Source organism: Thunnus albacares, chromosome 2, assembly GCF_914725855.1.
Source record: "Thunnus albacares chromosome 2, fThuAlb1.1, whole genome shotgun sequence".
Lineage (NCBI taxonomy): Eukaryota > Metazoa > Chordata > Actinopteri > Scombriformes > Scombridae > Thunnus > Thunnus albacares.
This window is the reverse complement of record NC_058107.1, coordinates 33,202,824-33,228,114: the sequence shown is the minus strand read 5'-3', so window position 1 is coordinate 33,228,114 and position 25,291 is coordinate 33,202,824. Positions and strand designations below refer to the sequence as shown.

Here is a 25,291-nt window from a genome sequence, read left to right as displayed (position 1 = left end):
GTTCAGCGCTTAATATGAGTGAAACTGCATAAATATAAATAATTTATGATAAGAGTATTACATATTTCAGGATCAGGGATGCTTCAGAGACTTTGGTACAAAAAATGTAAAAAAAAAAAAAAAAAAAAAGAGATCAGAACTGCAGAATCCATCGCCATCTTCAAACATACTTTAAAGCCTGTTTCATGTCCAGATCTTGTGATGACCACAAGCTCAGTGCTTTATTTACCTTCTGAGATAAATATCACTTCTAGGTGAGTCCCTGATCTACACCCTACAGCATATTATACCTTTGTGATCTAATGTTTCGTTTATAGTGACTCAGTGTCAGAGTGGGAGTAATTCAGTTCTGTGGCAATAGTTGAAGCTTTGGTGGGGTGTTGTACTGAACTGCATAACGGTAGAATAATCAGTATAATGAAGTTAATGAAGTCCAGTATGAAATACAGACACTTCTCTTATATATTATCAACAAAAACTGGACATTAGAACCTTCACAAAGCTAATATTTGTTAGATAGCTGTTATTAGGTAACAGGTGTACCTAATAAAATGATAATTCAGGGTAGATTTCACTGTAAATGTTGTTGTAGTGCCCAAATGTCACCAACAGAGGTCCTTAAAAGTCATGCAATACTTTATGTAAAACTCATCATTTCACTGAACTAAACTCAGATTTGTACAAAATTTGAGGCTCTGTAACATTTTCTTCTTTAGTTTAGCAGAAAAAAATTATTCAAATCTTGACAAATAGCTTTAGACTCAATTCTGCCTCTAATATCTGGTCTGTTGACACTCTAATCCTGGTTAGATGTGTAATTTCTGGGGATAGGTGATTGCACTAACATTTCATTGGAGCCCCTTTATGGCAACTGATGCAATGTGTAATAGCTTGCACCCCGGCACTTTTGATGAGAGATGTGAGGTTAATATGAAGCTGTTATTGATCTTTGACAGCCTGAGAGGGAAAACTGATGCTACCAGGGACGCTGTAATTCCCAAGTGTGACTTTTTACATCTGCACCAACAATCTGAAACAGATCAACCAGCAGCAGCAGCATCCACAATCTTTACTCAAGCCTTTTGTGGAAAAAAAAAGATCCAAAAATAGAAAAGGTGCCTCTAAACATCATGTCACATCATTTCACCCACCCTCCCGAAAACTGACAAGACCACTCCTTAAAATGTAGCAAAAAGTAAGATTATAGAGACGTATTTTCTAACATCTAAGTGTCTCATCTCATACCACTAATTTTGCATAATATGTGAACATCACAGAACTGAATGAAGCACACATTTGACTAAATTAGATTGCAGACAGATATACAAAAAATGTGATGGGTGCTGATTATAAGGAGACAAACTATCCCAAAAAAATCAGTTATCTGACTCAGTCTTCCAGTGGAGATAAGTAGGAAAGCCTGAGCTATGCTTGCTAATGGAGTCTCATTGAGGATGGATGTGACAATAAAAGGAAGGATCTAATTCTTCTCTCATTTACTGTAGCAGATTGGAGACCAAATGTAAAGTTGGAGCGGTAGTAAATAGATTCATGCGGTGTGTGTGTGTAGGGTTGTGTGCGTGTCCCTGAACACTTAATTGTTGTTGATGTCACTGCTGAAGATGCAAACACACACTTGTGAACGCAGAGCTCATACAATACATACATGCATACAAGCTCATTACATTTTCCCATCAGATATAATTCTCTGGAGGATGGTGAGAACAGGGAAGTGGAGGCTCTGTGCCTTGATGAACACGATAAATCAAAGAGAAGGAGGAAGATGGGAAGAATAAGAATAAGAGGAGAAGAAAGAAGGTAGAAGAGGAGGAGAGGACGAAGAAAAACATGAAGAGAACAACATAAAGAGGAGATGAGAGGTGAGCAGAGGATAAAAGAGAAAGAAGAAGGGAGGAGAAGAGGAGAGAGGAAAAGAGAAGAAAGATAGGAGTGGAGAGGAGATGTAAGGAGAAGAGAGGAGGGAAGAGGAGAAGAGAGAAGAAGTAAGGAGTGAAGATGAGAAGAGAAAGAAAGAGAAGTAAGGAGAGGAGAGGAAACAAGGAAGGAAGAGATGTAAAGAGAGGAGAGAAGAGAAGAGATGAGGAGAGGTAATGGGAGGAGAGAAGAAGAGAAGAAAAGAGAGGTAAGGAGAGGAGATGAGAGGAGAGGGGAGGAAAAGATGAACAAGAGATGAAAAAAAGAAGAAGAGAGGGGAGAAAGGATGGGAGGAGAGAAGAGGAGAGAGGAAAAGAGAAGAAAGATAGGAGTGGAGAGGAGATGTAAGTAGAGGAGAGGAGGGAAGAGAAGACGAGAAGAGAGAAGAAGTAAGGAGTGAAGATGGGAAGAGAAAGAAAGAAGTAAGGAGAGGAGAGGAAACAAGGAAGGAAGAGATGTAAAGAGAGAAGAGAAGAGAAGAGATGAGGAGAGGTAAGGGAAGGAGAGAAGAAGAGAAGAAAAGAGAGGTAAGGAGAGGAGATGAGAAGAGAGGGGAGGAAAAGATGAACAAGAGATGAAAAAAGAGAAGAAGAGAGGAGAGAAAGGAAGAAAAGTAGATAGGATAGGAAGAAAAGGAAAAAATGATAGGAGAGATAGAAGGGAAGAAGACTGAAAAGAGGACAAAACAGAAGCCAAAAGGAGATGACAGATGATATGAAATGAAACAGGGAAAAGAGGAGAGGTGAGGTGAGGTGAGGAGAAAGAAGAAAAGGAGAAGTAAGTAAAGAAGAGAAGAGAATAGGGGGAAAAGATAATAGTAGAGGAAAAAAAAGAGGAGACAAGACAAGAAGAAGAGGAGAAGACAAGACCAGGGAGTAAAAGAGTAAATCTAAGAGCAGATCTGAGCATATCTGAGAGAGACAGAGAGGGCGAGAGAGATAAGAATAAAGCCATATAGAGCGAGACAGAGGCGGAGAGAGGTCCAGATAAACAGACACGGCAGGCTGGAAGCGAACACTGTTGTCAATCACAGCTATCAGCATTCAGAGGCCAGCACCCGAGCTGCCTCCAGTCGAAGCCAGCAGGGACCTCTACTGGAAAACACCATCAATAACCTCATAATATCGTCACCACACAGCCATAGCAACCAGTGGGAGAGAGGGAGGGAGACGCTTTGGTAGATTTAACACATGACTTCTCATTTTTTCTCTGAATAGCTGGTCACTCAGCAACGTCTCTTATGTATATTAACGCTGTAAATTCAACTTTATGGTCATTTTGGAGGCTGTAGTTTGTGTTGATGTTAAATTGCGTTGCATTATACTGAGAAGTGTTTATAATATTTAGTGTATCACCACAGATGTAAAACCGGGATGGACAAAATATTAGTTTGCATTCGTTTTATCTTGGTATACCGACTAAACTGGCGACCGAGCGTATAGTACACATCCAGAAATAAAAGGGCAAAGAGAGAAAACAATAAAAACAGAACCGAAATAAAGTCAAAATGATGACATACACCATATTAAAGATAAGTAAAAACTATGATTATGAAACTGATCTTTTTCAGTCAAAACTACGACATAAGTGAATATTTGTACTTACCAGGTCAAAATTATGAGACCATAAGTCAGAATTATGACAATTGTGACTTAGCATAAAGTTATGAGCTTTACTGTAATAAAATGATGAGATAAGTTAATATATTATATTAATTCATATGTTAATTATCTCAAATTATGAGATAAGTAAACAATAAGTCAAAAGTCAAACTTTTTTGACTTGTATTATTTTGACTTGAAACTATAAAGCAACATGTCATGTGTTGGGCGTGGTTCGTAGTGATGAGAATTATCAGCGACGGAGCTTTATAGCGAGTTTCAGCTCATTGTTTATTTGTCCGGCTCCAACTTTACTGTTTTGGTTCACTCTCAGCGCTCTCATAGCAGAGAAAAAGCTCTGAAAACCCACTGTACACTACCTGCTCAGCACCAAACAGCAAACAGACACAATTAGCAACTAGCAGGTGAATATATTGGAACATTTAGCAGCTAAAGAGCCAAATATTTCCCTCAGCAGTCAGTAGAGACAAAAAAAAGAGCTAAAACAGAGTGAAGATCAAACTTATATTCACTAGGTGGACAGAAACACAACACATTAATGTTGCTCCTTAACTGCTGAATGTGGAAATAAGCAAATGTTTGCCAACAAGTTCAACATGCTGTATCAGCTTTAAAAGGTTCACAACTTGTTTTCACTGCCTCCAAGTGGCCAAAAAAATCAGTTAATGAAGATTTTGACTTATTAGGTCATATTTGACTTGAGGCAGAGCCAGACTGATAAATCAGCCGGGCCAATATATATGAGCTGGTCTTAGCTTATTGCAGATATATTATATAGGTATTATGTCAGCAAAAACGACATGATGAAATGTATAGATAGAGTCACCATTACATCAAATATCAAACACTCTCAGAACTTCTCTTCACAATTTAAGGGATTCTTGCCACAAATTCTTATTTATTTTGTTAATTTTTAAAACAATATCTGTCTGCATATCGTCATCAATCAAGATTTTAAAGCTCAATATTATATTGCCTCAAAAATCACCATCAGTCATAATTTTGATTTAGATTCATTTAATAAATGTTCTAATTTCATTTTTTAAATCATTTTTTGGGGTTTGTTTCAGTGGTTCAATTTATATTTATTGCATCTTTATGGATCCATTATTTCTCCAGGAAACACATAGAAACAGGTAGACTTGGCTCTGATTGGCTCCCATCGACAAACACATTGCTGGAATGCTTCCAGTCCGTCCAGCTTGCAGCGTTTGAACCAGAAAGCCTCCATCTATTCAGCAGATGTACCCCATCTGAATGGCAGTGCAGTCAGAGTCCATTACTGTGACTGTTTTTCAACTGGGGACTCCACTCTATGAATGCATTCAATTTAACTAATTCATTTCAGCTTTTACCTAAACTTAACTACATTCATTCCTGAAACACAATCCACACAATATGGGACCATTTTGTCCAATAACAACAGCCTTTGTAATGGTGTGGTTGTAATTTTGATCTAACCATAAATAATGAGGCATCATGACATGTAATAAATCCAGTCAGGGCGAGGAAGACAATCTTGTGTGTTTTCTCACATTACACACAAAAGGTAAATGACTCCAGAGAAATAGTGTAAACAAAATTCCGTAATCGGTGCTTACATGTGCATTTGAAAGGATTATCTTTTGCAGTGCTAACTGAAAGGGATTTTTTAAAAGATTTACGGGACAATGCCTTCGTAGAAAACGCATAACAAGTCATCGGGAATACAGCCAGTCCTCTCTGCCCTCAACAGAAAGCAGGCTAAATCTGTGAGAAACTCAACATCACCAACGAAAGCACGTCTGGCTCATATATCTTATGCGTCAACTGATCCGAAACAATAAGCTGCCTGTCAATGATACGGTTTGTTTCTTTGATTTTGTCAGCATGCTGCCAAATTGCTTTCATGTTTCAAATCTAATTATTTTCCCCTACGACATGTCATTCATCACAAGTATGAAAAAAAACGCATCTGACGCCTATCAGATTTTGTGTGTACATATGTACCCTTAAGTATGGGTAGATAATTATCTTCAGCCCATCCCCAGTCCCTCGGGGAAGCTTTGATCATCAGCAGACATGTTGCTGAGGAGCAGCGGCAGCAGCAGCAGCTTCCAAAGTGAAGCCACTCTCCGCAGAAAGCATTAAAAACAGTGGAGCAAAAGTATTCCGCCCGCTTTTCCGTCCGCATTAAACTGTCTCATTAAAGGAATGCCTCGCTATGCAACCCACAAGTGGTGCCACATATGCCACAATTTCTTCCACCACTAGCGAGGGTTTTCTGTGGCATCTGTGACAACTTGATGAGTAAACACTGCAATTCTAGTCTGCCTCCCCCCCAAAAAAATGACTTGAATTGATTGTCAAATGCCGTAGAGGAGCATATTGATTAATGCTGGAGTGCGGGACTTTTGTCTCCCCCTTCTGGCAGTGAGAGTAACTACAAAAACACAGTCGACACCTGCTTATGTCATAGGTTACACTGAAGCGCTACTGTTGCAGCTGTAAAACGGTGGATAAATCGTTTTAAGTGTCACACAACTCTTGCAAAATGACTCGTTTCACTATCAGAATTTGATCCATTTGGTCCATTGGTGGAAGACTCTAGTGTGCATGCCGTGCCCATAGAGCATGCGCAGTATGCATTCATCCGGCCAGCGTGGGAATGTCAAACCTGACACCAGATAAAAAAACTCTGTATACTGTGAAATACAGAGAGATTTATGTGGCGGCGACAGGCTTAATCAGCATTGCATGAACTCGTTTGACAAGGGCTTAAATGTAACAGACATTCATTTATATGTAAAAGTTCTGCACTGCAGGTTTAAAATGACCCTGCTGAGGTACAAACACACCCAAAACAGATGTAAACAGAAGGTAGGATAATCCCTGTTTGTGGATTTGATGGTTCACTCCTTTGTGTTTCAACAGAGGCGATCATTCCTACAGAGGGTACTACTGGCGTCCTGGTGCGGATAACAGTGCAAATTTCACACAGATGCTTCAGACTTCCCGACAGCTGTGTGTTGTCTATGATCATTCAAAGATATGGCTGATATAACACTGAACTCCAGCAGAGGACTCACAGGAGAGACGTGGTTGTTAATGCTAACGACTCATATAATCAGATCGTGAAAAGTTACACACGGTTTGTGATTGTTATGGCAGATTAGAAGGTGTAGTGTAACCTCTTCTGTATTGTTTTTGGCTCTGTGAAACAGAACTAAGTCCTTACTAATACTGACTTTCTCTGACATTGGTCTGATCCAATACAATTTCAAAAAATCTCAATAGGCAGTTACTACAACCGTGCAGGATCTTTTTAACTGATTAGTGGTGCTTTAATGTAAAATCTAAAAGGGAGAAAACAGGAACCTAAAGGAATATAACATACTGTAAGGAATATTTCCATGGGAATGTTAAAAAAAACCTTGATATATCACCAAAAAGGTTTTATGTTTGGCTGTGGTGGAAAGGTTGGTGCATCAATAGAAGCGATTTAGCGATTCAGTCGTGATGTACATGAAGCATGTGATTTAAACATCTACTGAAGATACAACAAATAACTGTAGACAAATGTGGAGTGATGAGGAGATTTTAACACTCCTCAAATTAATACATGAAACAAACATCATGTTTTCTACGTTATTTTTTCACTTTTTGAGTTTTGACTGGCATTATGTCATCTCTTTTACGCCCGCTTCTTCTGAAATGGTTTAATGGTCCTGACTGGGAAAAACAGTGCCACCAACTGTTTATCTTGATGAACTAACTCCAAATACTACTCGCAAAACAGTGAAAAAAAAAAAAAGTGGACGGAAACATGTATTATTTAATTTTTTTTCTTGGTTAAAATGTGCACTAAATTTGGATGGAAACCAAGCATATTGTTTTTAAATTTTGCATGCACACATATAAAAAGCTGATGTAAAGCTAAAGCTTCATGATTCTGTTCCAAAAGTAAGAAAATAATTCAAATCCACGTTGACAATTATAAAAATGTAAATTACAAAAAAAATTCAGCCCTGGAACATTAAAGTATGTCATGTAGTTCATTGACTATGTTTAGACAAGGATGGTATTTCTTATCAAAAACAATGTGACTTTGTTTTAACGACCTTTAGCAAACATCATTTCCCACCATTGCAGGTTAAACTGTGTGAGTTCGACAATATGAGGCGGAATCGAGTGTCTGTGGTCAGTTCAGACGTGTCTGTAATAACAGCTGGACAGAGATCAAACAAGGAAGGTATTGGTTAGAAAAAATACTTTGGACGAGAGCGCTGGTGGATATGATGGATCAGGAAGAGGTGAAGTTATGATGACGAATGTAAACGTGCTGCTGTGCATGTGTTGTGCAATTTTCACATGAGCTGTTTTTTTTGTGGTATGCGAACAAAATAATTGTTGTTTAACGATGTTAAGAATATAAAGGTTTCGATTCTACAAAAGTACGTGCTGTAATACTCATTCATCTGAGGATATTAATACTAAGCCTCAGACAAACTGTACTTTTTGGGAAAGATTGATGAAAGAAATCCTCGAGGAGAGACTGCATTGTGTTACAGAGGCTAGCGAAGCAGACGCCAGACGGGAAGTGGTGCGAGGACTTAGGTTTTCTATAGCTGGATTTCCGCAGTATTTATCCTTAGCAAACTTCTTACATGGATATCAATCCATGCAGTCTAACATGCCTAATTAAATCACAGTACTGTCTACTAAATGTCCATCCCTGTTAAATTCTTTGCAGCACAAACATCAATGCATACACACAACTCAGATTCTGTATTGCAGAATTAAGTGTGCATAATTATGAAAGTGACTTACGATATTCATGAGAGTGAGGAGGTAGTTCTGCACATGCTCCTTTCCGTGAAATCGAACCACCGAGTCATCAACTCCCAGCAGGATTTCGATGTTGTAGTCGTCCTCCCCAGCATCACGGCGACGGCGGCGGCGGACTGTCTCGTTGACCTGCTTGGCTACAGAGTCGAGAACCCCGGGAAAATCCAGCTCTGGATCTGTACGGGCATCAAGAAAAGAGAAGATATGAGTGTTGTATTTAGATTGTTAGAATAAAAATACATAAATTGTACTAAAATATATTTTACTCCCATTAAAAAATACTGTATATTTACAGCATATCAACACTTTAGGAAACCAAGGAAAAATAAAAATATCAAACATCACTAATCAACAATGATCGACAGAAAATTAATCCACTAGTTTCAAGGTTGAAGGTTACACATACTGTCATTTAAAACCACACACAGAAGTGCACAACCAAACTGTGTCACCTGACTCTCACTGACAACAAGCACCAAACGACAACACAAACAGATATAATTACCCACCAGGTAATTTTAACCATGAATAAGCCAAACAATATGATCATACATATGAATAACACTACTTAACACTAACAAAATTGCTACATAACACATAGAACAGTCTGGTATAGTTGTAGCAGCATGATATTGTGATAATCAATGAATCATTTAGGTAATTTTATAAGGAAAAATGATGATGACTGATGATTGATGGTTTCACATTCCGATGGCCAAATCGCAAAACCTCCTATCTGCAGAACTTCCTGATTGGCGGTTTTCACTTTGGATGATGAGAACAAGGAAGGCTGCTCATATTCAGTCTGTCTACAAGATAATCCCGCCCTTCGTTTTGACAGAAAAGTCACACAACAAAACAAAAACATAACACAGAGTCCCTGGATGTGTAGAGAGGCTACAGCACAAGTGTGTTACACAATCACTGAACATTCATTTCCAGTGGACAAGGAAGCAAATACACTGGATTTAAGGAATTCTGACCCTAGTATACTACAATGTAGTAACTATTACATTTACTACATCTTTTTACCTGAAAACAAACTTAATTTCATTTTCAATTTAATTTTAATTATTAACTTAATTTAGAGCATTGTTTTGTAGAACCTCTTCCAACTTGCACCAAGTGCAAAAGCTCCAATCTGCACTTTGTGAGGTATTAATATCTAGTCGGTATTGTTAACACATAATATAATAATATAGTCCAAAAACAGTGTATAATGTATTGGGTATCCTTTACAAATAGCATTCTGCAAGAAAACAAGTTTTTTTTAGTTTTCTCAAAAAAGTGCATTTTTCAGATGGGAGGTTTTGCTCCTCGGCCATCGATTCTCAAATTTGAAAATTTGCTGTTTTTCCTTATCTTACATTATACTAAATTAAATATCTTTTGATTTTGGACTGTTGGTCGCACAAAATAATACATTTGATGATGTCTGAAGTGACATCATCAAATGTCATGTTTGTTGCTGAATGTAAAGACTGATATTTAGAAAAGCTTACTTAAGTGTGGAGAAAAATCAGGCAAACTGACAAACATTTCCACCTTAGAATGACAGGTTACATTACAGATGGTCCTTCTATACACTTCCAGTTTTTTTCAAATTTTGTCTGTTAAATAAGTGGTTGACTCATTTTAAATGTATTTTTCATTCAGTCAGAACGACACACCACCACTCATAAATTAGTTTACTTTTCCGCCTTTCACTCTTTTGTGTGCTCAGAGGTGAATGACCAAGTGTGTATTTCAATTATCGCCTAACACACCGTGGTTAATGTTTCTGACATTACTCATACGTTAATGAAGCCTCAGGCTACAGGCCTTTTGTCGGGTAAACGCTCTGAAGATTTTGCGGAGTCTTGAGCTTGTGAACCTGAAATGGGAATCTCTGAGGATAACAGGTCTGTGACACTGTAGTAAAAGTTGCTCATAAGCTGCTGAACAACTATCAGGTCATGCAAACCACTGTTCAGTTTTCAGCTGGCAGTAATAATAGCACTCTACAAGCAAACAATCTACAGTTATTTTAAGGCAATATTATTACAATTCACAGATTGTCCTCGTGTGCGTTACATAACAGATAAATCTGATTTGACTTCAAAGCGAGTTTCTGCGTCCACTTGATATGAAAATGAAATTATCTGACTTGACAGTATTTGGTCCCCTCTGCACTTGCTAGTACTGGATCATGAAATTGCTAATACTTCCCTTTTTGATGGAATGGCCTGCCAGCACTTTGCATCCCCTTAATACTGCTTAGCTTTACACTCCGAAGGCTGAGGCTGTCCCTGTCAAACCTCTCAGGGTGCACTGCTGATATGAAATCCTTCATTCGGTCTCTTCAGTAATCCTGACTAGAGCAAACAACTCCTTGTCTCCTGATTGAGTGGCTGCAGACATCCCTTATTTTATACTTTGCTGCTTTATAGGGACTCACTGGAGATTAAATTTTACACTATAGCAAGTGAAAAAGATCTCCTGTGTGGTATCAACCGCTTGGTTGGTAATAAAAGCCGCCAGCAGGAGAGTTGCAGGTTCAAAACCTGGTGGAGGAAATCTTGGCAGGCATGTGAATGAATCATCAGGGTGTCTTTGAGCGAGAGTGTTGTGCTTCAGCAGAGCTGCTGGCCAACAGTGAGGCAGTGATTATGCATACAGTTTGTTTTGTTTGGTCTCAACCACAGTGGAAAATTGTACTTTTTTTTTTTGTTAGTTTTGTATTTAGTTCATTTTAATCTTGTTTGACATAATCTCAAATTGAAATTAAGATTCTGCCCCCTCAGTGCACTTTGTCAAAGTTTCTCAAATGTTTTCAGGCAGGAGAGATTGTTTTGTAGGCCCACACTTATCATTATCACTCGAGGAGAAGTTTACTATTTGTCACATGCTACAGTTTATTAAAGGAGAGGTTCACAGTTGTTCACGTCTGTCCTGACACAAAAGTCAGGTACCCAAATGAACACTGACACGTTTTTCTTGCTGTAATCATTCCTTCTGTTCATACTGAACATTAAGAAATCCCTTCATGATGCACTTTCAGTTTAAATGATGGGGGGTAAAATCTATATAAAAATGTATTTAAACATTTATTTGAAGCGATTATGAGGCTGTAGCCCCACAAATTAGTTAAATCAAGTCAATATCTTTCAGAGTTCAGAGAGTCCTTCCACTGCAGCTCAAGAGGAAAACACTTTCATTTGAGACACTATGAGGATTTTTTTAATTTAAAAGAACTGTAACTGTGGAAGACATCCACTTAACTTGACTAACTCAGATGGCTGAAGCCTCATATTATCTTTTTGTCCCCCATCACTTACATTGGCAGCACATTTCGGGGAGATCTTCTAATGGTCAGTATGAACAGGAGGAATGATTACAGCAAGAAAAACACCTTGTTTCAATGTTCATTTGGGCTCCTGATTGTTATTTTAAGACAGACTTGAAAAACTGTGAACCTATCCCTTATACTCTGAAACTCGTCATTAACAGAAACACTGCAATCCTGTTAATGTTTCTGCCAGCAAAGAATATGATCTATTTTCTTTGGCGGCTTCTATATGGAGTGAATATTTGCCTGTAATCCTTTTACAGGTGTCAAATACAGTCTCATTAAAATGCTTACACAATTTCTCTAACAGTCATGAAATTAAGATTAAGATCCTCTGCATTTGAGTATTAACCCTAACATACATGTAGATGTAGACAAAGCATCAGGTCTCTCATCTAAGAGAGCTATACTTATAAAGTTGTTAGGTTGACATCATATATCTACAGGCTGAGAGCTGAAGTGTAATGACAATGCACACAATAGTAAGCTCTTTTTACTGCACAGCTTGCAAGCTTTTTCAGAATAAATTATATTGCAGAGCCCCTGGCTGCGCGTGGTTGTGTGTGATGTTCCCCCTGCCGTGACGCCCCAAGAAATGTTTCATAGGGGTGGCCAGATGGGGCCACTGAAAATGTTGTGGTGGCACACCAAAACCAGAAGCCATAACTGAATTTCAGGAATTCTATTATCCTGTTGTAGTATATAGGCTAGTTCAAAACTATGCCAATACGAGAGTTAAGGAGTTGCATACTGATATACTTTGATTTCTTATTTTTACAGTTAATGTTACTAATTATCTGACGTGCACAGACTAATACCAGTACAGTTAACATTTCCTGTTCCACAACAATGTTTAATTTAATTTAATGTGTTATGTATCTGTATATTCATGTGTTAGGCGATTCATTGTTCTTCAAATAGGCTGCGATTTGAATCCCATTACCTGCATTTCTACATACATTTAGGGACTAGAGTAACCAATGCAAAAATGGGAAATAACTACAGTGGTGATCAAGCTGAATTCTGCCAGAATACTAGTAAATATGCATAAAAGTTATTGAATTATGGATATAAACAGTATATATTTTGACAAATAGGACTGGCAGATCTATGGTACATTATTGTGGCACTATCAATAAAGAAAGTGTCGTTTACAACAAACATACGAAACGTATCAAAACATACAAAACTTTTTTTTAGAAGTCACACTGTCAATACTTGTATATAAGATTACTGTCAATGAATGTGTTAGCATTTTATGTAAGTCTAGTGCGTAGTTATCTTTATTATGAGTATTGCTTATACCTGTAACAGTCCTACTGTATTTTATGTGTAGTATGGAATTAGCACACAGCAAAATGCAGACGGTCCCTGCTGCTGAGTGACAGCTGAACTGGACGCAGAAATAAAGTTTGTTAACAAAACCAGTAAGAGCAATGCTAAAAAACAAAGTGTCACGTACAGGTTTAAAATAATAGCTGTTATTATTGTGTGGTAGGAGGCTTCTCCGGTACATCCCCGCCGGCATCAATTGGCTCAGCCTCCCGCCTGCATCCAGCCAACAACCACCAGAGGCCGAGACACAAACAAAACCAACTCATTATTGACCGGAACAGATCTATAATTGATGTCTGAAAACAGCGGCTCAATTCACAGTCTCAGCCGGAATCTGTCAGTGGCCAAACAGTAGCGTATTAAGAACGATTTTTGTGGTTAAAAAAATAATCATAAAAAGATTTTGAAAGGGGAACCGGGATTCTAAAAAGCCTTCGTCCCCAGTGGAAATTACGCCCCAGGCATACTTAGAAGTATATTATGCATATGCGGTTTGCAGGGGCGGGCACTTCTTGGCGGCACCATTGTACCCCAGGGGCCCTTGTGCATTTGTCTCAGACGAGCAAATCTTCAATCTGATCCTAAAAACTGAATATAAACTGAAGGGGAGGGATGACATCTTCCATTTGGTCATGTCCATAAACTTCTGCCTGTCTGCCAGCAAGACAGCGCTGGCCTTGAGCTAAAAATTGAGTTCATGTAGGTTCACGCAGCCCATTTACAAACAAACCAGGGTTGGTAAACAGAAGTCACGTGGACTCACAAGTAGCTTGTGTATTAAAGACGTTTCGGTGACCCGTCATCATGCCGTGTAAGAAAATTTGGCAGCGGGGTGTCAAAACAAATCTCGTTCCAATTTCGTGGCTGTGAATTTAGCCCAGCATGATGGACGTGTCTGCGCTCTATACTGGAATTAACCTTCTTTGGTCTTCAAACCTGTTAAGATCACATGAAGAAGCATCTATTTATAAAAATTCAAGCTCACCTATTTGTACAGTATTACTCTTGGAAGAAGATAAAGACATTTTCAGATGTCTTTTTGGTGCCCCTGTGTTTCCATCTGGTTAAATTAACTCAATGTACAGAGTAAACTCTTTTGCAAACCACTCAGAACATATTTGGTGTGAACACACCCTAAAAGACAGAACTATGATTTCTTTGAGAGCCTCCTAAGTATGGATGTCTGTACCTGAAGAAAGGTGAGGCGAAGCATTCCTGAAAAAGCTAATCCATCCCCCGTGTAAATAAATGATTAAAGCAAAAAAAAAAAAAAAAAAAAAAAGGAAAAATCACAGCTTTTATATTTCATCCACATTGGGTGAAGATACTACGCTGGCAAACACTTGGAAATCTCAAGCCATAAATAAAAGCGCAGGCAATTTTTCATTTTTCCAGGGATTCTTAGGGCCGCAGACAGGGCCAGTGATTGAGTGGAGAGGGAGCTAAAATAAATAGGAAGAAATGGCTGCCACCTCAGTCGTGGCCCGGCTCCTACAGTGTTGGGATTGTGGAGCGCATTCCTCCTCTCCGCCGCTCCCGTCATGACACAGGCATTCTTGTGCAGCGGGCCAGCTCCCCCCCTCCCCCTCCTGAGTAAACAGGCTTTCTGAGGTCCCTACTTCAAACGCACAGGACTTCCCCTCAGCAGCGCTCCTTAAGACCACTAGTGTGTGCTTCAGTCAGCGGCAAACTCCCCCCCACCCCCACCCCACCCCGTCCACCCACCTCCTCACCCCACCCCGGCCCACAGCCCAGTCCCACGGGAGCCCCACCATGCAGCAGCAGCAGCAGCAGCAGCAGCAGCAGCAACAGCAGCAGCCCAGGAGACGGGAGAGGCCCCCAGCCAGCGCCTGCCCACACGTGGCACTGTGCGGCAAGGTGGCAACGAGGCCAGCCAGAGCTGCCGCAGGCTAAAAATGGCACAGAGGTAGGCGACAGGCAACTCGCCATCAGCCCAGAGTGGAAATCTACTGTGTCTGCTGTGACGCCATTAATATCCACACAGACGCTCACACACTCCAGCAACCCCATCAAGAGGCAGAGGAGGAGAAACCAAACAATTAATCAATTAATCAATTAGTCGATAAACAGAAAATTTAAAAGAAAAAGTATTTTTTAAGCTGGTTTCCAACTGTGAAGATTTGATGCTTTTCTTTGTCACACATGATAGTAAACAGAATATTTTAGGGCTTTGGACTGTTGATCAGACAAAACAAGACATTTGAAGACATCACCTTTGACTGTTAAAGTTATAACAGGCATTTTTTTTTAACTATTTACTGAGATTTTATAGACAAATGATTAATTGATTAGTCTAGAATATAATTGGCAGATTTTAATGAATGAAAATAATTGTTAGCTGCAGCCCTAGAAAGGATGAACACAAAATGAGGAATAGATTCACATTTGTTTGTTTAGATTCAGATGCATAAACATACAGGGCAAAACGCCTCCTCTGAGGATCTAGATCTACGTGTTTCTAATCAAAAATGTAAGTACCTCTGACAGGAAAAGCATGCAGCACCCAACAAGTATCCAGGGCATTACAGCGACAATAAGCAGCAATTTTGCATTATAAAAATATGGGCCGTAATCCTTATATCTGTTTATGCTATAACAGAGCAGCAGGATCGGCCTACATACTGTACCTTCTGTATGAAATGATACAGAAATGCACTTTGCGTAAAACCTACTTTCTGAGCTGAAAGTAATTTGTCTCGTGTGGCAAAACTAGTAAGGGGTAAAACAAAGTAGGACAAATAGACTAAGGGAGCTGGATTTCTTTTTTTCTTAGTTGGCAATGATGTCACTGACAGTTCATACTTGATGAGAAGTTTCAGAGTTCAAGCTATAATGCCAGACATTATTTTTAATGACTGGGGATTTTGGATTTAGAGCGAGTTTGAGCTTGATGAGCTGATGCTGCTCTTATAGGAGAGGGATCAAAGATGAGAAATAACAAATTAATGAACAGAGAGACTGCTTGCCTTTAAGTCAGAGAGGTTAGTGCAGGTTTAAGTCAAGAATGATGTCAGACTCGTGACTCAGAACCACTGAATCATCACTCTGTCACAACAAGATAAACATCAATCAAACATATACTGTGCCCTTAAGACACCAGAGAACAATTCTCCTGCAGAGGGAGTGGAGCTTTCCTGTTCGTCTGCAATATAAACAGGTGCATGCCACACAGCTCCATTTCAACACTGGCTTCTCATGTGAACAGATAACTCAGAAAGTGTGATCTAACCGACTGTGAAAAAAGGTGGGATCACGGCTGCCAGGAGAGCGGGTTACATCGCCCCCCGCTGCGGTTGTTCAAAGGTTGCAATCTCAGAGGTGTTCAGTCAAAGAAACAGGGCACAAAACCCCTCATCAAAACATTTGCCACTTGGGAAACGTCTCTTGGCAGGCCAACAGGAAATGTCAGGTGGCTTTGGCTGCAAACAATTCAATGCAATCTTGTCCGTATGGGGTGATGATGATGAGGTGAAAGGTTGCTTGGAAGGTGAATCTTGCCTTGAAAAACACCATTATATGGTAGACTTGACGCTCTATTATGCGTCAAGTCACGTCCATTTGGCTCAAGGACTTTACAATCTGTACAGTAATACAACACCGTCTATCTTTAGACCTTCAATTCAAACAAGGAAAAATTCCCCAGAAACCCTCTTCCTGTATGGACAGACATGCAATAGATGTCGTGTGTACAGAAAAGACCAAGACAGCAAAATTACAGTATGGAGAAAAGAGAATTACAGAATTACAGAAGGACTGCCATATATGAAGAATATAACTCAGTGGGTTCCAACTGCAGAGCTGTGGACCAGTGTTGAGCCACATAGCATTTACTGTTGTGCCCACAACAGTATTTAAACAGAATTACCTTAAACTTGTCTGTCTATGTTGCATCTTTCCTCATCATTCCCAGTCTACTTTCATATAACCTTTCAGTCATCAGTCCATCATCATCTACTCTACACATCAGCTACTGGACCTGCATGTGTTGTATTCCTACTGCTGTTACTACTAAATACCTGGTGTTTAATTGTCATTTTAGCAGAAATGAAAATGTATCAAAATTTGGTATCAGGGATAAAAAAAAAAAACATCAAAAGAGCCTTAAAAAGTCTGAATTCAAATAAAGTGTGTAGTCAGAGTAAACAGCAAGTCAAACAATCAAGCATCTGTTTCAACTGGGCTAAATTTGGTTGGTTAGTTAGAGATCTTTAGATATCTTAATTGCAGATAATGATCTCAACATAATCAAAGTGTAGTTAGAACCTGCTACACGTTACACTATGTAGTGACTGAAATGCTTAAATGTTATATGTAACCTAGAAATCTAAAATTTTATCCCACTTAACTACTACTACTACTACTTAGTAATGTCTTTTCACTAGCAAATCCGTGCCTTCTGGCTGTTTACAACTGGCCAGAGCTGTAATGGTTTGGAGGCAATTGAGTGACATACCTGGGCTCCATTAACATTTGTACATAGAATATGTGACGTTGAATTGATACTGAAACATCGGAGCGGACCAGGTTCCTCCATTCATGGCTGTAACACGATAATGTTCCTGTTATATGAAGAATTGTCCAAGAATATTTTCAGAAACATTCAGGTGAAATGAAGGTAATAACCTGAGCACCCCAACTTAAACACACTATCAACGGCGGGCTGGCTGCTGAATGCATAAGCCATATTTCTATATATGAAACACCAAATGGTCTGATGCATGTCCTCTATTAGTCTATACGAAGAAAGCAATCTGTGACCAATGCCATAAATACCACAAATCTTTCTTGGTTGACATCTCATTTTACAGTAGCTATGAATAATGTTTGTTATTCTGTTGCTGCACAATTTCTTTCTGCTTGGAGCTGGATATGGAGCTTCATAGAGGTGCGGGTCAGTGAACAATAGCCTAAAATCAGATGCCCTGATTCAGTAAGTGCACAAGACTGCAAATTCCACCTTAAACATTGGATAGAAAACAAAATGACTATCCTATCTTTATCATTTTAGCAGTGCGGTGGTTCCAGTACCAAGGTGTTCTGAAGCTGCACTTGATTTAACGCTGGCAATTTACTTCTTGTCATGTAAGGGAATTTTTGACTCCCTAGAGACCATAAAACCTGGATAATTACACTAGATTTTATGACTGAGGCAATATCGTTTTAGCCTTCCTCTTTCCTCTGCCTCAATCGAGTTGAAAATGAGCGGTGACAGCAGCAACAACAGCAGCCTAATTACAAGCAGCGCACTGCAACAGGAGAAAAGATGCTGGCCGAGGCATTTCACTTGGTGAGGACGCCATGCAGGTTTGTGGTTCTGTGTTGAAGTGTGCTGGAGATTTTAAAAGGTGCGTGTGTGTCTATGTGCATTCTCCGCGGCCCACCCGAAGCTTCTAAAACTCTAATAACAGGCTCGTGGGGAGTTTTAGGCATAAAATTGAAGCCAACACTCCTGCTCCCACTGGGCCTTATATTAAAGCATTACTAATGATTTCTTGTCAAGTCTTGGCTGCTTCGCCTACGAAAATAAACTCATGCAGTCTTTCACTGCAAAAAAAGAACCATTAAAAAAATAATTATTCTTGTGAAAGTTTGACTCTTCGGGCCACATTAACAGCAAATGTAAAACTACACCTTGTCATCAGAGCGTCTATAACAGCATGGAAATGTCAATAAAAAAATGATTTTCATGTGTATACAATGTGTACTGTACCAACGCAAGACAAATCTTGTATCTGTGCAGGATTTAGTGACATCTAGTGTTGAGGTTGCAGATTGCAACCAACTGAACACACCTCCCCTTCCAAGCATGTAGGAGAACCTCTGCTGGCTGCGAAACTCGCGAAAAACGTGAAAGGCTATCTCTAGAGCCAGCGATTGGTTTGTCCATTCTGGGCTACTGTAGAAACATGGCGGTGCATCGTTGGCAGCCTCCAAGGAACAAGACCTGCTCCCCATGTAGCTATAAAGGGCTCATTCTAAGGTTACTAAAACACAACAATTCTTATTTTAGGGGATTATACACTAATTAAAACATACTGAATATTATATTCCATTTCTGCCAAGTATGATCCGCTAGATGCCACTAAATTATACAAACTGCACCTTTAATGCCAGGTTTAAAAATGGATCAAAGTGTCTTGCTGTGCACAGTAGTCTACAAAAGTCCAAGAGAAGATTGTTTAAAGGGCACTTAAGCTGCTCTAGTCAATCGTTTTACATTAATAGGTAAATTGACTTCATGCCGATGTGAAAGGAGTCACTAATACAGATAACCTCAAAGAGAATTATCACTCAATTCTGCTGTTTCCCTCAGCTTCTATATGAAGCTTTTTAGCATCTTTCAGCTCATTGTTTTGATTTTACGACTCGTAATTTTACTGTTTTGTCAACTCTCACCTCATCAACATTGTTTCCAGCAACATCAAGCGGCAGTTTTAGCAAACAAGGTCTGTTAAAAACCGCTACCTGCCTAGCACCAAACGACAGACAAAGTTAGTGGAACATTTAATAGCTGAGGAGCCGGATTTCCCCTCAAGAGTTCAGAGAGAGCCAAAAAGCAGAGAGCTGACTTATATTCCTCAAGTAAATGATTCAAAATGAATGCTATTGTTGCTCTGTATCTGCTGGATGCAAATAACTTGCTAACGCTATTGCCATAACAACTTGAGGTAGTAATATTATGTCAGTGTTGTGTTTGCAGTTTGTTCTGCTTCCCGCAGGTGACCTAAAATCAAATCAATACTGATCTGAGTAATTTATACCACTCAGGAAAGCTAGTTAGCCAGCCTTCAAGATGCTCCAAGACCATGAAAACCATAATCAAATTTATTTTTATGTTTTAGAAATCTCAAGTTTTACGAGTCTATTCTATATCAATAGAAGGAGATAAGATAGGAGGGTCAACACTGGGGTCAACACTGATGTCACAAGACAGTCCCAAATGGGTAAACTGTCTGATCGTTGTTACATCCACAGAACCGGCCAAAGCCTGAAGTGGTCTACCGGCCAGACAGCTACTATCATCACCAGCCCCCAAGAAGACGTCACATTGTCTGGATGAAACAGAGCTCATCCTGTTCTCCCCAGACCAGGTAAACAGAACACAGTCATAGGTGACACACAGGAACATCCTCAAGTCAAACAAGTGACATGCAAGGTCAGGTTGCGAGCACATAGTGAAAGGTGGGCGATGTTTCAAGATCTCCTCCTACAGCCCACACTATTACCATGTAGCATCAAGAGTATTCTTCCTCAGAGCAGTTCTGCATTAGTCAAATGTTTGACTCTAATCACACACAAAGCAATAATGCAAGTGCAAGTTAAAAAGGAACAGCACCTCATTAAAATAAAATCTCACTCCCTTGTTAAACTTCAATTTAACCACCTGCTGGAGGATTTATCAAACTGAGTTTTCAAAGCTATTCCTGTGAGCTGCTCTATTATTCTTCCAGAACATGAAATATTTGTAATGATGCCACTTCTGTAGTTAAAATGTCACATTTTAGTGTGAACATATCCACAGGAGTTAATGGTTAGCAGGCAAAGCTGATAACATGAAACGGTAAAAAATAACACTTCTGACATAAAATACATATTGGAGCAAACACACCGAGGTGGTAACTGACAGTTAGCTCGTGTGCCTGCTGTGAAAGAGGTAATTTGGCGTGTCTGTTGGACACTGAGAGCTGGAAAATGAACGATGCTGCTGGTCACAGTGGAGAGCCAGCGCACCTAGAATTGAAGGTTTGATGTTTCTGGCTTCCTGTGAAAGTACGTAGGCTTGAAAAACCATTTCACCAAAGTAAAATATCACAATGAGGGCCGTCCATCCGAAATATATGTCAGCTTTGATGTGTCATACTGTGCTTCTGAAAGCCATTCTTGATGTGGATGTTTAAAATTAAAAAGGAGCTATGCTTTGCTATAAGAATAAGAGATACTTTATGTATCCCGAGGGAAATTTAAGTGTCACAATGACCCTTTGATGAACAAGACAGAGGCTCCGTATCACAGTTATCTAATGAATATTAATGGTGTATTTAGTGCTGCAAATGTCTTTTATATAATACTTGCTCAGATCATTATGTTGAAAACCTTTCTGCTTCATTGACTTGGCATTTTATGTTTTCCCTGCAGGCACAAGGACCTGGGATCTGAAAAGGGCAATGATTATGATGAGTCTGAGTTTAAAGAGTCTCTCAGGTCGATAGCTACTCCAGCAGAGGTGTTTCCACATCAAGACACTGAGCAACACTTCAAGAGCATTAGCATACTAGATCAATGTAGATCACATTAATCTGACTATGGATTAACTGTAACAATCACCTACAAATAATTATGACAAACAATAATCGGTGATTAATGTGAAAGCCATCTCTGGATGCTTAATCTGATTAAAACCTCATTAGGCTGCTGATGACAGCTGACAGCTTGATTTTAATTTGATGTTTTAATCTTTTCGTGTTTAGGTCAATCATTTATGTAAATGAAGAAGGAGACTCGTGCCAGACCCGTGGAAGTGTCAAACTGTATTTATTTCTCGCAAATCTCTGAACACACGCCAAACTCTGATCACATTAAGGTAGGTTTTTAGGCAGTTAATCTCCCTTCTCATTTTGCTGTCATTAAGGTTCTGCAGCGAGAAAAGATTGACTTCTGTCAAATACTGAAAGCTAGTACAAAATGTTTGGTCAAATTCCTCGTCAGGCTAACATTCTGTTTGATCAGATGTTCGTCGTTTTGTTGATGTTCTTTATGCTTTATTTTATGCAGGCAAAACTCACACAGTTTTAAGGCAACAATAAACAGTGATGCACACTGGTCACAAAAATTAAAACGTTTTTCAGGGACTCATAGGCAGATCAAGAAGAAAAGGTGTGCAAATGAAAGGGGATATAATATGCTTTTTATAATTTTCTGTAATTTTTACACTGTTATGATGTCGGATATGTGTGTTAAATATGGTCCAAAGTTCCAAAACTTGAGGTGAATGTATGTCAAAATGCTTCCTAAAAGTCAAAAGCCAGGGCTTCAGACTGCTCTAAATGCTTCGTTTGCAACGTTACCTCTACTTCCTCCTCATGATAACATCAGATTGTTCGCACATGCCCACAAACGTCGGTTCCTTCTGTAGCCTTTGCTTCTAAGGTTGTTCCACTCACATATTTTCAATCGGATTCTGGCTCGAACAAGTGCAGATGTATTTGAGAAGTTTACATTTCGAGTAAAGAACGAGAAAAAGAAGTGAAATCCTACTACTGTTTGTTTACTGAAGCTAACTAATCTGAACAATCAGAGTGGGCTCATCTGGAGGGGAGGGGGGCCTTAAAGGGACAGGAGCTAAAACGGCCTGTTTCAGACAGACGCTGCTAACTGAGCGGTTGCATGAAGAGCTAGTTAAAGATAAATAAGGAGTTTTTTTTTACCTGTAAATAATGCAAATATATTCAGTAGAGCCCCAGTATACAAATATAGACCTAGAAATGTGCATGATACATCCCCTTTAAAGGCTTTATTTAGATAACATAAAAATGGCAACCAGTTTCAGTGCTTTAAACCATTACAAACTTTTCTCCTTTTTCATTTTCTTTTCGTTAACCAGTTTTCTCAGTTTCAGCTCCCTGTATTTATTGTTCAGTTCAAATGATTGAGCACTTGGCAACAACCCTCATGTTGGTACCAGATTTATAACCTGTACTTATCAACTGCATCTGACAAGCCGCACTATAGCTTGAGATGCTGCACAAAAGTACTGCGTTGATAGATAAACTGTTGTTCATTGAGAAATAACTTCAATACAAAATTACAAAATGGCTGTTTACATTTTTGTCCAAGTACAGTTTAAACACATGTGAGAGGGAGTTTTTGAACTTTTTGAACAGAGCCAGGCAAGCCGTTTTTCCCCTGCTTCCAGTCTTTAAGCTAACCACTTCCTGTTTTGAGGTCTTTACTTAATGCACAAACAAGAGTGGGCATCAACCTTCTTATCTCACTCTCGGAAATCTAAGAATTCAAACAATTTCTTCAACTTGAACCTGCTTGATCTTTACTCTCATACCAATTCTATGAGTTTCTGTGTTGCAAAATTGCTTATCTTGTGCAGTAGCTGTTGAGTAACAAACTTGTGTGGAGTGTGTTTGTGTGTGAGCTGAGGGAGGGAGAGAGAGAGAGAGAGTCCTGATTCAGACAACGGTAGGCCTTGTTGGGGTCGGTCAGTTACAACATGCAGCAAAACTTAGACTTCATTCATGGTAGGGTGAGAACTGCCTTTTTGGAAGAAATGCTCACTGTATTTCCTTTCAGGGAGTTCAATATATTTTGGTGACCTGCATCTGTTTTATTTTTTTCCTGAGTTACTCTCTTTCTCTCAGAGAACAAACAAGCTAATGTCACCGTCGAAAGGCCAAGTGACAAACTGTTTTCCACTCTCTCCCCAACCCCAACACAAATGATCCAATATAGAAGTTCAAGGACCTAAAACACTGAAACATTACTAAAAAGTTAGGGGTGATGGAAGTATATGAATGGAGCCTATTTCTACCTCCGCCAAGGATGTTTTTGGTCCTGTTTGCTTCTTAGTTGGCAGGATATCTGAAAAGCTACTGAACAAATTACAATAAAATGTTGTGAAACATTAAGTCATGGGACAACTGCACTTATTTGAAGCTTTTAATGCAGATTCGGATCCAGATGCAGATTAAAAGGTTATTTGAGCAGCACGGTGTGGCTCAGTGGTTAGTACTATTGCCTCACAGCAAGAAGGACCTGGGTTCAAATCCTTTATGGGTGTAGTTTGCATGTTCTCCCTGTGTTTCTGTGGGTTTCTGCCTCCCTCCATCAAAGACATGTATGTTAGGGTTAATACTCCTGTCAGTGCCCCTGACCACGGCACTGGCAAAGAACTGGAGCTGGTCCCCGGGGGGGCTGCAATGCAGCTTCTTCTAATTAACACATTTAGAGGACTGTGGAGCCTTTGCAGAGGTGTGCACTCCCTCGCACATTTCTAGGTCATCTTTATTTCAAAAGCATTTTGCAGCTTATAATATATATATGCTCATCTTCAAAAAAAAAAAAAAAAAAAGACCAACTCACTGAAGAGATAAAATGTGAAACAAGATATTTTCATATTGGCATACAGTTTCTCAGAGGATTGAGAGTCTGCTGGTTTTTCCAGCTCATCACCACTGCAGCTGGTTTCACTGATGATAATTTCCCCGATGAGTTCATCCTGTCAGGCTGACAGAGTTACAGTCCAGCCAGACAAAAAGTGATGAGGGAGCCAAGCACCACCAACGCTTCATCTTCTCAATCCAAATTTTGTCTGTTTGCTCGCATGTGTCACTGGGTTTAGTAGTCAAACAGGCAGGGGTTCAACTTTACTTCAGCAATAAATATAACAGTCTGCAATTTACATTTATTAAAATTGAACTCTCTCTCTCAAACCCCCCCCCCCCCCCCCCCATATCTTATATACATTCATATCAATGTAGCAAATAACATTTGATGAAACTGGTTATCGTGCTTTCCATAAAAATTATTTTTAAAAATTGAAATTCTGTGGAAATCTCTATCAGTAACACACCCAAACTACTTTAAATCACATGTAGTTTCCTTGAAAGAGACCTGATACTATGATAATGTTGTATTTCCATCTTTATCACAAAGAGCACTGTCCTTTACAAACTTTTCTTTGATTGATGTATTTTATAAGAGTCATACATTGATCTATAAAACTCCAAATACCAAAATATGTACGCGCCTCGGTTGCAGTTGCTGACTTGGAAAAGCCAGTCAGAAGTTAGATTGCAAACCGTTGCTGAAATGCACCTTCAGATTCGTAGGCAACTTGTATTCTGAAGTTTTTCTTATGTACACATGTACACTTTATACCTTTGACCTTTTATCACAGAAGCGAATATTTCCTCAAACTCTGGAGGTTGATTAAACCTCCAGAGTTTCATGCTGATCCAAGTCGTAAAAGAAAGTTGTCTATGGGGGGAAAATGTATGAGATTTATTTTTTTCCGCCCACTTTGCAACTCTATTTCCACGAGCACCAGGTAATATTTGAAGGCAACATAAATGAGCATATCATTGTTTTTATCACCTCCTCTCTCCTCTCATCAAGATTATGACAGCTGGACAGTCAGAGGACCCTGTTCAGAGAGATGAAATATAATGAAACTGTGAAAGCGGAGGCGGGGGGGCATGTCTTTCCCATCCTC

General features: G+C 39.3%; 1 protein-coding gene across 1 annotated transcript in view; it reads right to left on the bottom strand.

Annotated features, from left to right (window-relative positions):
- The window catches only part of adamts3 (ADAM metallopeptidase with thrombospondin type 1 motif, 3), a 152,515-nt gene that overhangs the window by 77,393 nt on the left and 49,831 nt on the right, over window positions 1-25,291 (bottom strand). The window contains exon 5 of the mRNA XM_044331503.1: window positions 8,367-8,560. Coding sequence (XP_044187438.1) covers window positions 8,367-8,560 — 194 coding nt within the window. The remainder of the gene's footprint in view (window positions 1-8,366; window positions 8,561-25,291) is intronic.